The sequence below is a fragment of the Telopea speciosissima genome, chromosome 2 (assembly GCF_018873765.1).
Source record: "Telopea speciosissima isolate NSW1024214 ecotype Mountain lineage chromosome 2, Tspe_v1, whole genome shotgun sequence".
NCBI classification, from domain to species: Eukaryota; Viridiplantae; Streptophyta; class Magnoliopsida; order Proteales; family Proteaceae; genus Telopea; species Telopea speciosissima.
Genome location: NC_057917.1, coordinates 49,000,952 through 49,017,679, shown reverse-complemented (window position 1 = coordinate 49,017,679; position 16,728 = coordinate 49,000,952). Strand labels below are relative to the sequence as shown.

Genomic DNA, 16,728 nt, shown 5'->3' with positions numbered 1-16,728 from the left:
TCCAAAAGACTAAACCTATTTCAAGCTGCTTTGAGGGAGATAGTGGGGGTGGGGTGATCTATTTTTGTGTCTCTAAAATGTATATTATGGTTAACCATTCAATGTACTGAATTCACACCCCTAAGCAAAAGCCAATGATTCCTAGTGGGACACATCGGCATGAATACTATGGCCCCCCTTTGAATCTCAGAACCTATAAATTATAAACCTATTATCCTCTCCACCTTGGACTTAATGGATTGCAATAACACCTTTCAATTAAGCAATTGTATATATCAACAAGGGCCTGGATCACTATTTCTCCTTCCTGACCTGATCCAAATTGAACTCAATCCCACATGCCATCTATAGAACCTAAACCAATAACTCCCCAACTTCCTAGGTTTCATCTTTTTCCGTCTATAACAAAGAGAGGCCCAAACTAGACATCAACCATCAGGTCATTTTGAAGTTTGAAGCATTGATAAGTTCTAACGTCTCAAATTGGGATCTGACAACAAAGTTGTAGGCAAAAGTCATAAACTTTAGCCATCTTCACCCAACCATTCTTAAAAAATCCAATACTTTTAAAACCAGACTGGAGCCAGAACAGTTCTGGCATGAAAGCCAGTGGTATAATAGCCCAACCATCTGGGTCCAGATTGTTCTCAACCGTCTGGTTGATGCATCAGCTGAAGCCTACACCTGCTGGACCGGTTCGATCCAGTATGGAGGCCTACAAGGAGCTATAGTTGTAATTTGCAAATTTTAAATTGAGTTTTTTTAAGCTACCGACAGATACTTGTTGAATTCTAGTTTTGGTCATCAACTGTCTTGAAGGTTATATGTTTGGGGAGTCATTACGTGAGTCAACTTGAGTCATTTAGAAGTTATATATGTAATAGTTCCCCATCGATTTTACAAGTTAATGAAAGTTTGAATTAGTTTTATGATTGCTGCTGAGACTGGTAAAAGGCTTCAAGGAGGATGATTGAATTCTCTCTCCTCTCTCCCGGCTTGATTCAGATAATCGGATTTGAGCACATATTCTCAGCTGTGACCATTCCTACTCTTCTATTCTTCTTCTTGCTGCTGTTTCTTATCTTTCCAGCAATAGATGGTTCCCTGTGTTGGTTCAAGTTTCAGCTTACTTTTATTTATCATCTCTCTCTCTCATCAGTTAGGAGTTTATCTTCAAATACGACAAACTAGTTTCTGATAATCTAATTCTCTCATAAGCAGAACTTAGTTTTCAGTTTTCATCTCTCTGTCTTTACATCTTAACGACCTACTCTGTTTTTTTTATACTTTCTGCTGTCAGTCCTTCACACCCTCTTGTTCCTTAGAGAACCTGGTTTTCGGTTTTATACTGGAATGATGGGGTCCACTCATTCCACAAGATCCACAAGAGAAATCAAAGCACAAATCAAATTGTGTTAAGGGTGTTTTTGGAGTTCCACGCAGTCCCTTTATTGGGATCTTTCGTATTTCTGATTTCTGAAATCGCCAAATTATTTTCTAATAAATAAAGAGCCAGTGTAGTATTTGGCAAGCTTTAATCCATTTTTCTGAAAGTGCAATCAAATTTCTGGATTTTGTTCAATTTCTCAACTTCATTTTTTTTAATTCCAATCCTAGCCCTCAAGTATAGTGATGCAGATAAAAAATATAATTCGGCATATTTCAGTGAAACAAGCCTTGGTTGGGCTATATATGTGTTGTGTGCCTTTGGTCCAATGGGTTTTCTTTGAAATGGGCCACTTTATTGGGCCAAAATTAGGGGTAGGAGATAGGAATACAGGATTTACTTTATCAGGTTAGTTTAAGTGGTTTTATTTAAGTTAAAGACCTTTACCTAGTATAGAAGGTTTCCTCTTAAGCCTCCTTTTCTTTTAAGTTACCTAATGGCTATGTAAGTGTGAATAGATAGGTTTCTTACATAGTGAATGAAGTTTATGGCTGTTGCCTTTTGTTGTTAAAAAAGTATGCTACTGTGAGGCTCAGTGAAGAGTGAGAAACTCTTGGGATTGGAGAGATTCTGATCTAGGACTATTGGTGGGAAATCAAAGGTCATATCCTCTACTCTATATACTGTTTTCCCTTCTCAAGTATGTGCTCTTTCTCCTATTGTTATTAGTGTTTAATGAAGATGATTTAACTTGGGTTCGGAAGGATTAATTATCATTCCTTACTGTGGTTCATATGCTGTGCATATTGATATTTAAATCACAGCATAGGACCACCTTCCAGGAGTAGGCGGCAGCCTTGTTTTGGGCCCTATTTGGCTGAGATTGATATATACTATTGAGAGGAATCTAACCGGCATATTCCCTCCACACTTTGGGGCATTAAAGAGCCCTTCAATAGTGACCTTCAACAGAGTTTTAGCCCAGATCAAACTTGCTGATCTGTTGTTATAAGAAATCACTTGGTTTTAGGTTACAGGTGGAGCTGGCCAGTTAGGAAGCGAAGAAATCAGAGAACTTTTGCAGAGGGGACTGGGAACACACAACCGCATACACGTTGAGCAACCAACAATTTCTGTATTCAAATCTATGTATTTCAACATTGGTTACAATGTATATATTAAGGAAAGCAAAAGAATCCTAATCCAACTCAAAAAAGAGTTCATCCATTCCTATGCATCTGACTTTGCAATTAAAAGACAAAAAAAAAAAAAAAAAAAAAAAACTACTAAATAAACTATTTACAAACCTCAAGGTCTCCAACCCTTTCCACATCCAACAAATGACATTGTTTGCATTGTGCTATACTAACATCAGATCATATCCCATTGGGAAGCGCAAGTCTAAAAGGGAGAGAGGGAGAGAGAGACACACACAAGACAGGTTTGGCAACCTATGAAATCCAGCCAAGGTTCTAAAATCTCGAGTTCGAGGCCGGGTTTCAACCCTGGCTTTACTGAAAAGTGGTCGAAACTGGTATTTTCTAGGCCCAAATTGAAACGTAGGTTTCGAGGCCCAGAAAATGGATTTTTTACCTGAAATTTTTTGTTTGTGGCATATTTTAACACTTTACAACTATTCCATAAATTACTTTCACAAAAATAAAAAATAAAAAACACCCAAAATGGTACTTGTAGTTTAGACCCAAGTTTGCTAGCGTACGCCAAATGCTGTTGTACACTAGCCCTACTATGAACACTGACTACATATAATTTAGCTATTAGAAATGTAAATATGCAATTAAAACAATCAAAATATACATTAGGTTAGGGGAATACAAGCATACATATGTACCACATATGTATCCCATGACATGTTTTGGGCCCAATTGTTCTAAAAATTCCATTATTGCCCACCTATAAGCCCTATCATCAACATATTGGAGGTATCCCAACCTTGAGAATGGCTCACTTCAGAGTCGAACTGGGTGGAGCTGGCACAAATTGTGGTGATAAATGAAGTAATTTGGGCAAATAACTCCTCACCAGTGTCGAAACCTACGGCACCCTCGAGTTCACTATCTCAACAGACAGGTTTCGTGCGATATATAAGATTTATATTCCATGGTTCGACCAGGTTTCTGTCGAAACCAAGGTCTTGACCAAAGCCTGGTTGAACCCAGTCAAAACCTGGTATGAACCCATTTCGAGCTTAGCAACATTAAAATCACAAGAAATTATAGGAAGGAACGAAGAAATAGGAAAGATAATTTAGGTAACCTGAGAGAAGTGAAGGTATTATGGGGTATAGGATAGCAAAAAGTAGGGAAGGAAATGGAAAACAGAGTTCCAAGAATATGGCAAGTAAGCTAAAGAAAGAGATATTGAATAACTAAAGAAATATGCATTCAATTAATCCATACCATAGAGGAGGAATGAATTTCACTGGGCTTTATATGCAGCCACTTTGCATATGGATAGACTTTACCTTTTTTTTTGTTGGGGGGGGGGGGGGAGGGGGCAGTTCTTAAGGAGACTCTTGATTAGTCAATGGAAATAAGCAACCAAAGAAAACCACCGTTTCTACTAGTTGTAAAATAATTTAACAGATCTGTAAACAGATCAAGCAGTTTCTTGCATATTAAAGAAGTTGATCAAGAAACCTTCAAAGTAGCATAGCAACAGATTCAACCCAAACTAGACTACTACGCATGATAACAAGAAGTAATAAAGGAACGAATCTGAGTGCAAATCAGAAGCAAGCAACTGATAATTCAGGAAAATAATCGATAAAATTTAGAACACAATCTGGAATGTGAAAAGAATGTAAAAACAAAGTAGATTTCTTCTATATTGAAAGATCAGCAAAGATTAAAGCAGAATATACTCATATAGCTAAATAGCAAACAAAAGCAAATAAGTTTAACCACAGTGAAGGAGTATCATGATTGCAGTAAGCCAAGGTTGCAAGTTAATATTCTCATTCAATCTTCAGATGCAATTCAATACAACTGATCCCAAAGACCTGCACGCATAACTCTTTGATCCTAATCTTATAGGAAAATAAAGTAATAAAGCTGGCTCTGACACTATTAAAGTAGTAATCCACTAAAGTTAGACCTCTTCAACCTTGACTTGACAACTAATACTAGTACACTACACAGGTTCTAAAACAAGTTGAACACATTACATATGACTCTGTCTAAACTAATTAAATTATTTAAAACCTCCCCAACAACTGGATCACTTCAATAATTAAACATTTTACAAATAAGCCCTTCACCACCACTTAAAACTGATACCATACTCCCATCCTAAAATATATCACAAATCCCACATGTAAAACTTGCTAAAAAGTTAAATCTTTCAAAGATCAACAGTTGAGAATGCTTAATGGAGATGATCCTACATCAAAATCCCTCATTGAAAAAGACTTGCCCTTGAGTTACGAAACACAGTAATATCAAGAAAGAAATATCAAATATTGCAAAAATATTTAAAACATTAGGATGAGATTAGTTCTTAACCTATATGCAACTCGATCTTAATAAAAATTGAGACTATCAAACATATATGTAGATTGAGTTACTATTTCCATATATCCCTGTTTGAACTCCAAGATTATGGAAATGATTCCAATCCACCTTTAAATATAAATAGATAAAGAAAAATGTTTGACACCAAAAGAGCTTTTCTAGCACCAATTTTTATTCTGCCACGTGATAATTTCTGTTAGTCATTCTAACCATAAGATAGATGGGGAATTTCTAGATAGGCCTCAAGTCAAATTTAATGGCAAATCTCAACCATATAGTCTACCATGTTTAAGAGTTTTCCCATTGTTTTTCCAATAGTCCTCATTCTTCAAATATAATTGACTTTTCAAACAACATTCAAATCATTATTCTGACATATGATAATGTTGTATTGGCTTGAAAATCAACCAATGATTAGATGATGATGCATAAATACAAATTTTAGCCGCCAATGGACACTAAAACATGGCAGAAACAAGCCTTGGTACTAAAAAACTAGCCCCTACACTATGGGGGATCCAATTTCGTGGTTTATCGACCACATAATAATGTTTGTTGGTTTGCAAACTTTGCAATACATGTTATCCAAGTCATCATAATCATGTGTTGATTTTCAATCCAATCCAACATCATCATATGTTAGAATAATGCTTGCACATTGTTTGAAAATATCAACTTTGTTTGAAGAACATGAACCACTGAAAAAACATGGAAAAGGTCCCACACAAGGGACAATATAGTTGAGACAAGTCACCAAATTTGAACATGTGTGGTGGAAGGCCAGTAGGGAGAAGGGAATCTAGGAAAAAAACAGAATTGCAGAAGGAGAGAGAAGAAAGGGGGAGAAGAAGAATATGGTCACACAACCTTTGTTACGCCATTGTACTTCACCGGTAGCAATAAACAAAACTCAAAATTCTATTCACCAAATCTGCCACTTGCATGGTTACAAACTGGTATTTAAAAAAAACTAAAACTGAAAATTAAATTCCTAAATCAACTCTACTATTAATTAGCCTATTCAAACTAAAGTATGGAAAGGACTCTACCACTAAGTAACCCATTTAAAATAAAAGATTACAAGATAAATCCTTGGAAAGGACTCTACCACTAAGTAACCCATTTAAAATAAAAGATTACAAGATAAATCCCAACTAATTAAAAACCTAATAACTAAATAAATTAAATATCCTACTGAACCCAAAAACCCAATTGGACCCGGTTCATCTTCACATGGATAACCAAATGGGTTTGGGTCGGTCCAAGGAAGTGCACCTGCATTAATTCTCCCGGTGCAGAGAAAACTCGACCACGAGTTTTATAAAATGAGAGAATCAGCACCACTCAATCGGCATCCACAAACATCGACTTTGATGGAGTGATGAACCAGTGCATCTCATAATCAACTGTCACGATCTTTTGATGGCCAGTAGTAGACGACATCTTCGATGGAAATCTGATAGCATAGTTGTCAAGGCGTCACCTAGGCGTCCAGACGGATCTCTAGGGGCCTAAGCGACTGCCTCCATAGAGTAGAGCGCCTTGCACTGGTTTAATTGGTATCGGACCAGGTTCTAGTTCTTATGTATGCCAAATATCATTTAAGTAAATGAATTTGTATCCCATTTACTTAAGATATTATTCATAAATAAGCAAATACCCCCTAGTTGAATCCAACAAAAATAGTTAAAAAAATTAAATTCCAAAAGGATAAAAAGTCAACCCCCCAGCTCAAGAACAATAACTAGATTTTTGGAGATAGGTGAAATTTTAACTTTCTAATGCTGAGTTTTTTTTTTCTCAAAACTAAAAATTTCATAAATCTTAATATGGTAAAACATTGCTAAAAACCCAAAGTGCAGTAAAATATTCATTTGTTTTGATATTTTAAAAAATACTTTCATTAAAAGCGATTTTGACAACATTCACGCACATCAAATAAAGTTTGACTAGAACATAACTCCTTCAATATAAATCATATTTAAGTAATCTTGGATTTGTTGAAAAGCTGATTTTGTGTTCTGCTTAATCCAAAAAGGTCTCATGTAAAAGTAAAATCATTTGATCAGTCAAACTTCTTAGAGAACAAGAACATTTTTCTAAATCGAGAGCAGTTTAATTACTCGTTGATATGATCATATTTTCTAAGAACAGTATAAACCAAATGTATGTTTTGATTGTTTCAAACTATCAATAGCTTGCTTCTTCAGTTCTGTTGTCTTCTAGTTCTATGTTGATTTTCTACGACTTTATGTGGACTAATATTGATCTTTGATTACTTAATGTGACTTAAAGTTGATTTTTGATGACTTGATGTTGCTTGATGTTGATATTTTATGACTTGATGTGGCTTAATGTTGATTTTTTATGATATAAGGTACATATTGTAACATACTAAATAATGTTAGAAAAGAGGGGAAATAAAAAATAACACTTGGGCGTCTAGCCAATGCCTAGGCGGGCGCCTTGTCGCCTAAGCCCTTAGGCACCCCTCCACCGCCTTAGGTCGCCTTGCTGCCTTGGCAATTATGTTTGATCGTGAGGACAACTGAAATTGAACCGTAAATCAAATTTTCAACTGCAATCTTGATCGAACCGTTCATTTCTGCTTGATTGGCATTTGCATTGTCCACTTTGTCTATCACCATTGACTCGTACTCTAAGGCTTCTAGCATGCTGCACACTTTATCACAGTAGTTGTTGGTACTATCTATAAGCTCCCGAAAACACATTCGAAAATCCAATTGAAGATCCCGAAAATCTGATTTGATATCGGACAATCCATCACGATATTCCTTTGCGAACTCCTCCAAAAGAGTAATAAATTCAGGGTCGAATGCCATCGTAAATAGGAATCTACTTGGAACAAAATAAAATTAAAGGGGATGAGGCAATAAGAGACAATGATAGGGGTATTATGGGAAACTATAAAAATGAATAAGGAACATAATGGAACCGTGAGAGGGAAGGGCATACTTGGAAGAACAATATAATAGAAGTGTAAAAGGAATAAAGGAGGGCAGGGGTATTATGGGAATTAAAAGGAAATAAAATAAAAAAAAAGAAAGAAAAAAGAGGTAGTAGAGTCGAGTCGCACAATAGGACGGGTATTGGGGTCAATCGAAAAATGAAAACAAAAGGGAAAGGGGAATACAAGCTATCGACAGTGGTGGTTGTCCTATAGGAGTCTGCAACTCCAAGGAAACTTGCGGAGATAATGGCGGAGGTCTCGGAACAGGAGTTCGAGTCAGACCAGGCTGGTAAGTTCGACTGAGGAGGAGGAGGCAGTGGGAGCTTTGAACCAGGTAAGAGTTCCTTTTTTTTTTTTTTAATTATGTTTGCTGATTCTGGCTCTCTTCTTTCTTTACTCTTTCTTCTCTTTTTTTTTTCCGGTTCTGGTGGAACCAAGAAGGGGGAATAGGGTCAATCGATTCAAGGAGAGATGGAAGAAGGCAATGGGGAGAGTTGTTGCTGGGAATCGACAGTTTTTTTTTTTTTCTTTCCAAAATGGATGGGATGATTTTCAGTGAATATCGAAGGGTTTTGCTGTGGTTTCAGCGGGAGTTGCTGTGGAAAGGAGATGGGTTAGGGTAATGAAGGCAGACGAAAAGAGAGATGATTTCTGTGGGTATGAAAAGGAAGGTGGTTGCTGCAGTAGGGGAAGGAGATGTGGTTACTGTTGTTACCATGGAACAATAATGGGGAGGGAGGGAAAGAGATTAATGGGAAAGGATAATGGATCCTTTGGCTCTGATACCAATTTGGTGGAGGGCTGGTAGGGGAGAATGGAATCTGGGGAATAAAACAGAGTTGCAGGGGGAGAGAAAAGAAATTGCATAAGAAAAAATGGGGGGAGAAGAAGAAGATGGTCATACAACCATTGTTAAGCCATTGTACCTCACCGGTAGCAATAAACAAAACTCAAAATTCTATTCATCAAATCTGCCACTTGCGTGGTTACAAACTGGTATTTAAAGAAAATTAAAACTCCTAATTATAATCTAAAACTGAAAATTAAATTCCTAAATCAAGTCTACTATTAATTAGCCTATTAAAACTAAAGTATGGAAACTATTCTACCACTAAGCATAGTTCAAAATCTCGCGAAATCTCGATCGAGATTTCGGAAATTTCGAGCTGCTCGAAACGAAATGCTACTTCGAATAAAAAAAATACAATATCTCGAGCGAAATTCTCGAAATTTCGTGATATCTCGGAAAAATCTCATGAGATTTCGAATTTTTCGTCAAACCCTTTTATATAAAAGACCACATTTCGTCAGTCTCGGTCGAAACGAGACTTCAAAACAGCTCTGGTTTTTTGGTTTTTGCTCATTTCTTCTCCATTCTTCCACTTCCCATTTGAATCCTTGCCGCATCTACGCCGGAACCACTTGGAGAACACAAGATTCAAACTTCTTAGCACATCTGTGAAGCCTTTCCACTATTCCAGGTAAAACCATATTCTCAAAATTGTTTTTTTTTAGGGAAATGCATGATCAATATGTTTGTTTGTGATGAAATAAATATATGTTAGACACTGGAAGCCGATCTACAACTTCACGGTGTCGAAAACACCATTTTGGGTGACTATTTTTTCAAAACACCATTTTGGCTGACTATTTTTGCAATTTGAACATTTAAATGTGTTTATATAGCCTAAAATAGGGTTCCCATGAAGTTTCAGGCCTTAACTTGGCCTAAAACCCACCGAAATGACCTACCGAAACATACCAGAAAAATACAATATTTCAACCAAAATATCCGAAATTTCGAATATTTCGGATATTTCGGTCAGCCCGAAATACCGAAACGAAACAAGTTCTCGAACAATGCCACTAAGTAGCCATTTAAAATAAAAGACAAGATAAAATCCCAACTAATTAAAAACCTTATGGGAAAATTACACTACCACCCCCTGAGATTTGTATTAAATACAGAGTGACCCCCTGTGTTTCTAAATTATATGGTCACAACCCCTGAGTGGACGGTGTTAAATAATGCATTTTAAACACCAACTTTGCCCTCTTCTAATATCCTGTTAATACTCAGTGGAAAATTCCAACTATACCCTTTACCCCTTATGTTACAAAATCCTCTTTCTTCTCCAGAAACTCCACTGTCCTCTCCGGCAATTTGCGAGGGAGGAGCTCTCTGAAGGTAAAGGGCACGAAGACGAGAGCAGATGCAGAGTTGCAGTCCCATTTATAACTTTCCAAATTCCAAAGCTTCCACTTTCCCACTTTCTCTTCTCTTCTCTTTTCACATCAAAGAGAGAGAGGGAGCAGGTTCTAGAGATTACCAATACCACAGGGCCTAACCTCCCACCTCCTCCCTCCAAAATATATTCGTTTTTACGAAAAGAAAAGAAACCCTCCCCACTCCACAATCCACAATCCACAATCACATCCGTCTACCTCCACTCTTCTCTCATGGATACTTGTTCCAAGCTCAACCAGATTCTTCAGACATATTACTCCCTGGACTGTCTTCCCCATAACCTTCAGAGAGAGCATCTACAATCTCTTCTTTTCAGTTTCATTAGAATTTCTACATTCTTAATTGCGATTTTCATGGAAGCGTGTTTTTTCCTATACAACTGGAACCCCATATCCCACCTGCTTCCCTTGTCTTGTTTATTTGCATTCTTCGCCTTCGAACGCTTCATTACAAAACCTCCTGGAACCTATTTGGTCGACTTCTCATGCTTCAGACCACCAAGCTTCTGCAGGGTCCCTTCCTGCATCAAGCACGCTTCCATGTTTGAATGCTTTGATAAAGAGAGCGTCACTTTTATGGGTAAAATCATTGCTTCTTCTAGACAAGGAGAAGAAACCTATCTCCCAAGTCCCACCTTCACTTCACCACATTCCACCAAGAACTCATCACCATGAATCCATTAACAAAGTCCAGATGATTCTGTTTCCTGTCATGGACGATCTGCTCTCTAAAACTAAAATCTCACCACACGACATCAATCTGCTCTCAGAAAAAAATTGCACCGCCGCTCCAACCTCTGGATTTCTGCCTGCTCGCGTCTCTGTGCTCTGGGATTTTACCCATCAAGCTGGAAAGCTCTAAAGGCAACTCGTCGGAGAGGTTCCGCCTGCTGAAATCCAGAATCCTGAGCTGCAAAAGTGAATAAGTGATCCAATACTCTTAGGGATCCTCCCTGAGAAGCCATTACCACTCATATTCAGAACCAGCAGACCCTTCACGTCTCCACTGTTGGAAGGAATTTCACCAGATAATCTATTGTCACTCAAGTCCAAAATAGTTAGATTTCTCAATAACATCAGCTCTTTTGGCACGTTCCCTGTGAAGTTATTACGTTCCAGATTTAGGTTTTCTAGCTCTGAAAGACTTCCAAGATATGCTGGAATGAGACCTGAGAAGGAGTTTCTCCCAAGAGACAAAACCTTCAAACCCTTAAGCCTCTTGAGTGCAGGAATCTCTCTGCCTTCTCCGGTGAAACGATTCCCTTCAAGATCAATAACGCTTAACAAACTGCACTTTTGAATCTCATTGGGGACTTCTCCGTGAAAAGAGGTTCGCCACCCTCATCTCTTCTAACTTGAAGAGGTTACCGATGCCAACTGGTAGCTTGCCTGCTGATTAAAGAGACGATCGGAGAGAGGGCCAGAGAGTTGTAGACGAGGGGCAAGCAAAGCTCACGAACACGGCCATTGCTGTTCTATTTGATCCAAGATCAGTTGTTCGTCTTCAAAACCAATCCAAGTGATAATAACACAAGACAAACGAATTAAATAGAGATGAAGAAGAAAGGAGAAGAAGAAGAAAACACAATCCCCATATTTGAAGTTGCCTCCATCGCTGACCTGCAACTCCAGGTATTCATTCCCAAATTTTTTTCCAGGTGGTGGGGTCAGTGGGGTTGGAGAGAAGAAGAAGGAGGGATGGTGATGGGATGCGGGTGGATCCCATTAAGTTTATTTCAAGGTAAAATTAGAAAAAAGAAAAAAATTGAGCAATTAGGGGTATATTAGTCATTTTAAGTTATGAATTACCAACATCATACCACTTAACGGGAATGATATAACAGAGTGGGGCTGTCTGTAACAACTAATCAAATCTCAGGGGGTGTGGCTGTATAATTTAGAAACACAGGGGATCGCTCTGTATTTAATACAAACTTAAGGGGGTGGCAGTGTAATTTTCCCGAACCTTATATATATATATATATATATATATATATATATGAAATATCCTACTGAACCCAAAAACCCAATTGGACCTGGTTCATCTTCACATGGATACCCAAATGAGTTTGGGTCGGTCCAAGGCAGTGCACCTGCATCAATGTGGCTTATCTAGTAAATTTCTCATCTATCAAAATATTCCAATAGCCAACTCACCAGTCCACATGGCTAATTTCAGTCAACCGGAGTCGTCAATCTTCTCCTTCTTCAATGATGCTTTACTAGAACTTTCACGCAAAAGCATCTTCAATTGGAATCTCAGCCTTTGATCTAAAAGAATTAATTTTGAAAAAAAAATTTACAAGTGGAGAATCTTACTATTATAGAATGGAATGAATGGAATTAGCTTCAAGTTATGGGGGGCTCATAAGTTTCTTTTCATGCTATCCCTAAAGCTATTGAACTCAGGTGTGGGTCTTCTGTTGAAATGGAATGGCCTTATTCTTTTTATTTATTATTTTAATTTTTGAATCATTAAATATAGTATGCCCGACCTGAACAAGATTTTAGATCTCGGTTTCACCACTGGTTTCTCTAGGCCACGAAACCGAGATCTCGGCGAGATCACGTATTTTTTTTTTAAATTCGATGGTAGGTTTCAATGGCCATATGGCCAAGATAGGGGCTGAAACTTGACATTCCCCCTATTTTAGGCCTTCTACACACAATGGAACCTTTAGTTTTTACAAATTCAAACCCAAAAAGTACTTTGACTACAGACCCTAAGTTGGTAGTCTACAGCGTGCGTGAGGTCTACCCTAGGCTATTCCACACAATATTTAGAACTCATATAATTAAAGCAGATAGGGAAAACAACTTAAATAACCATTAGGAACTAAAATATATCAAACCATAAACCATTTAACCATTACATACTACATACTACTACAGTCACATAGAGTCGTAGATTAAATAAATACAAGCTAGTACTAAAACGAGTGTCAGGACGGATCATCATAATGACCATGTAGGAGTTGTTGTTGTTGTCGAATCAAGCACTGCTTTGATTACGTTACAAAGGCTGGCCATGACATATGTTGGTGGAAGTAACGCTCGAAGTCGTGCACAACAGCCCTACAAACCGAGTCATCAGCGTACTGGAGGTACCCTAACCTAGGGTATATATCTCTGAAACACAAGGAACTCGATCAAGAGCCATCGTTACTAGATGGTGCCTGTGGAACTAGAACCGGCACAGACATGTATGGCTGGGAGGCCGGGACCCCAAAGATGCTTTCCACAAAACCTAACTCAGTGTGTGTGTGTGACTGACCCTCATACTCATAGGCAGAGGGTAATGATGATGAAGAGTCGGCCTGTCCAAAGCCCCCAAACTAACCATACCCAATATAGTGACTATACTCGGAACTGATGCTCCCTGTGCCATATATGGATGATGGTGTATAAATCATATTTTTTTCAATGTTTTTTTCCAAGAAAATCATTTATTTATATAGAAAAATAAATAAATAATTTAAAAAAAGAAAAAAAAATAAAATTAGCCTCCATCATTCCATAGATCGATGGACAATGTATAACATATAAAAAACTCATAGTCAACAAACAAGTTTAGATCATGTTTCTATAAAAAATATAGTTTTGGGGGTGAATAGTAGGCCTATAAATGGATCGGATTTGGCTCGAATACGGATCGAATGTAATCGGATTCGGATATTTCCTGGTCGAATACGGATACCTCTAAACGGATTCGGATGGATTCGGATGCGGATCGAATTCAGATTTTTGGCCATCCGTTTACACCTCTGCCTTGTGTAACTCGAACCTTCCTCCCCCTAGTGGATACAATTCACTCTTAATCCATAGTTTTAGATCATGATTCTCTTTTCCTCAGATTCTAGAACCTATTGAATCTTAAAAAACCCCAAAGATCGTTATTTACTTAATTTTTTATAATTAAGTATTCGGATTTCTATCGGAGTATTTGGATTTTTTTTCTTGATATCTCTAAACGAATACGGATGCCCCTAAACGGATACGGATGCGGATCGAATTCGGATTTTCGGTTATCCATTTACAGCCCTAATGAATAGTTACCTTAGGTTCTTGACATGCAGCTTGGAGGAGATTAGGAGCTTCAATCTCACCAAGCTTTGATGGTTTTGGAGGTGAGATTTGTCAAAAGAAATGAAATAAAAACCCAAAGATGGAGTTTCCCTTTCATAGAGGCGAGAGAGAGGCGAGAGAGAAGGAATCTCGTTAAGTTATGTCTTTTTTGAAGCTTAAATATAGTCTGGTTCGACTCGAGATGAGATATAAGATTGAGATCTTCGACAAGATCTCGGTCGAGATCTTATATTATTTATGTATCGCAAGGCATCTCGTCTCGAGATGCTACGAAACTGAGATTTCAGCGAGATCTCGCTGAGATCTTGAACCATGGGCCTGAATCAGCATATTTTTGTGTATTACTCCTCAAACTCTTCCTCAGACAAGCTGGGGCAGAATAGCAGAGCCAATACAAGTATTAATAGCATAGCAAAAATACACTCATCGTCATTAATATGTTTGCTCACGGTAATTGTGGCACCTCGAGAGAATCGATGATTCACCAAATTTGAAAATGTGGTTTATCTAGTAAGTTTCTCATCTAACAAAATATTCCAATAGCCAACTCACCAGTCCACATGGCAGATTTCAGTCAACCGGGGAGTCATCAACCTTTTCACTCTTCAATGATGCTTTACTAGAACTTTCACGCAAAAGTAGCTTCAATTGCAATCTCAGCCTTTGATCTAAAAGAATTAATTTTGAACAAAAATTTTACAAGTGGAGAATCTTACTATTATAGAATGAGATGGAATGGAATTAGCTTCAAGTTATGGAGGCTCGTAAGTTTCTTTTCAACTATCAACTAAAATGTGTTTTTCATTTGGACGGGTTTTAAGTCACTTAATTACATTAGACGATAAATGCTAAAGATACGGGCCATATGGCATATATGCCTTTTGTAACTACAAAACATGGGGGCGCACTACATAAAACTGAGGTATAGACTTGGTTTGGCAGCCAAGGCCAGAGAGATCTATACACCAAACAGGACCCATGGCTAGCATTCCTCTCAGATTTAATAAGGTTTTATCTAAAGTATTTTTTTAAAGCCTAGTCTTACTCATCAAAGTCAAGTCTAAGTAGTCTGGTTTTTATTTGACTACTAGTTCACATGTTTCTTTATTTGCCCATTTGTTTCAGGATTTCAGCTCCTTAAACAGAGGGCATGGGAACCGCTATAACCAACTGGTTCCGAATATTGAATGGAAAATATTCGGTTCCTATGAGATTCATTGAGGCTGGCTGCGGTCAAGCTCTCTCTTAACTGTGGTCCAGATTATTTAATGTTTTTATAACTGTTGTTTTTAGTTATGTTCTGCCACTAACTTCACTGATTATTACCATAGTTGATCACATAGAAGAAATATGAACTGTAGTCATTGCATTTTTTCATTCCACACATGGTTATCCGCTTTCAAGTTTCTTGTGAATTCCCTAATCTGACTAACCATTTAAGTCCGATTTGCACTCTAGATCATACAACAACAACAATAACAACTCAGCTTTATCTCAACTGAATGGGACATGGATCCTTGCCAAGACAAAAATCACTTAAACATACTAGTGAAAAGAAAAGAGCATAACGATAATTTGCACTCTAGATCATGTTTTTGTAATTTAATATTTTTTTTTATTTGCTCTAAGATCAGAATCATATCCTTCAAAACTTTTGTAGAAGTATACTGCTAAATTTCATTTACATTAATTTTTCCTTTTTTAGCTTATTGCAAATCATGCTACCAGGCGGGTTTTTAAAGCAACTTAGTTGTCAATATTCAAGAAGTGTATTTCTGGTGGACACCCAATCCATCTCAAGTACACACATAAAAGGACCTGTGAGAAAAGCTCTTTCCTAATACTATGGTGTGAAACCTCCTAACATGAATGTGTTTTCAAATTCCATATGCCATATTCTCTAGTTATTTAATTTCTCTTTTCGCTACCCTTTTTTTTAGCAGCAACAACAAATATAAGATTTTCATTCATCAAAAGGGACACATCTAACAACAGATATCAATCCTAATACAAGTACAATAAAGAAAATACAATATAAATAAACGAATAAGAACATGTATCAAACTAACATGAGTTACCCAACAATCCCACAATTGAAACTAATCAACATATGTAAATAAGGAACAGTCAAAATGAAATTTTATTTATTGACGAATCATCTTATGTAAAGGGACGGTAGAAAAAGGTGATGAAGAACATATAAATCTGAGGCCATAATAGATAAGAGAATCGAAAAAAGAGAAAAGGACCTTCCGACGCAATCCTTGAGAATCTGCTCGGTCTTCTCGCACTTCCTGAGAAACTTCCCGGGCTCAACCTCTTCGGTTTTGCACTGCGATTTGACGATCCTTCTCGTCGAACAACGATCTCCCGATTCAAAGTTCGAGGTTTCAGACCCGCCGGTGCCGGTGGATCCTAACGATGAACTCGTTTCGTTGGATTCGTCTCTCCACTCCCAACCCATCGTTTTGTATTTCTTGCTAATCGTGCACCGTACTGTGAAA

At 37.6% G+C, this 16,728-nt stretch overlaps 1 protein-coding gene and 1 long non-coding RNA gene across 2 annotated transcripts in view; one reads left to right on the top strand and one right to left on the bottom strand.

Moving 5' to 3' along the window:
- Window positions 1-1,247, top strand: part of LOC122651364 — a 20,102-nt gene extending 18,855 nt beyond the window's left edge. The window contains exon 3 of the long non-coding RNA XR_006331443.1: window positions 1,236-1,247. This is a non-coding gene — a long non-coding RNA (uncharacterized LOC122651364). The remainder of the gene's footprint in view (window positions 1-1,235) is intronic.
- Window positions 1-16,728, bottom strand: part of LOC122651363 (fra a 1-associated protein) — a 17,886-nt gene extending 1,158 nt beyond the window's left edge. Inside the window, exon 1 of the mRNA XM_043844731.1 lies at window positions 16,474-16,728. Within this exon, the coding sequence (XP_043700666.1) occupies window positions 16,474-16,688 (215 nt within the window). The 5' untranslated portion in view covers window positions 16,689-16,728. The remainder of the gene's footprint in view (window positions 1-16,473) is intronic.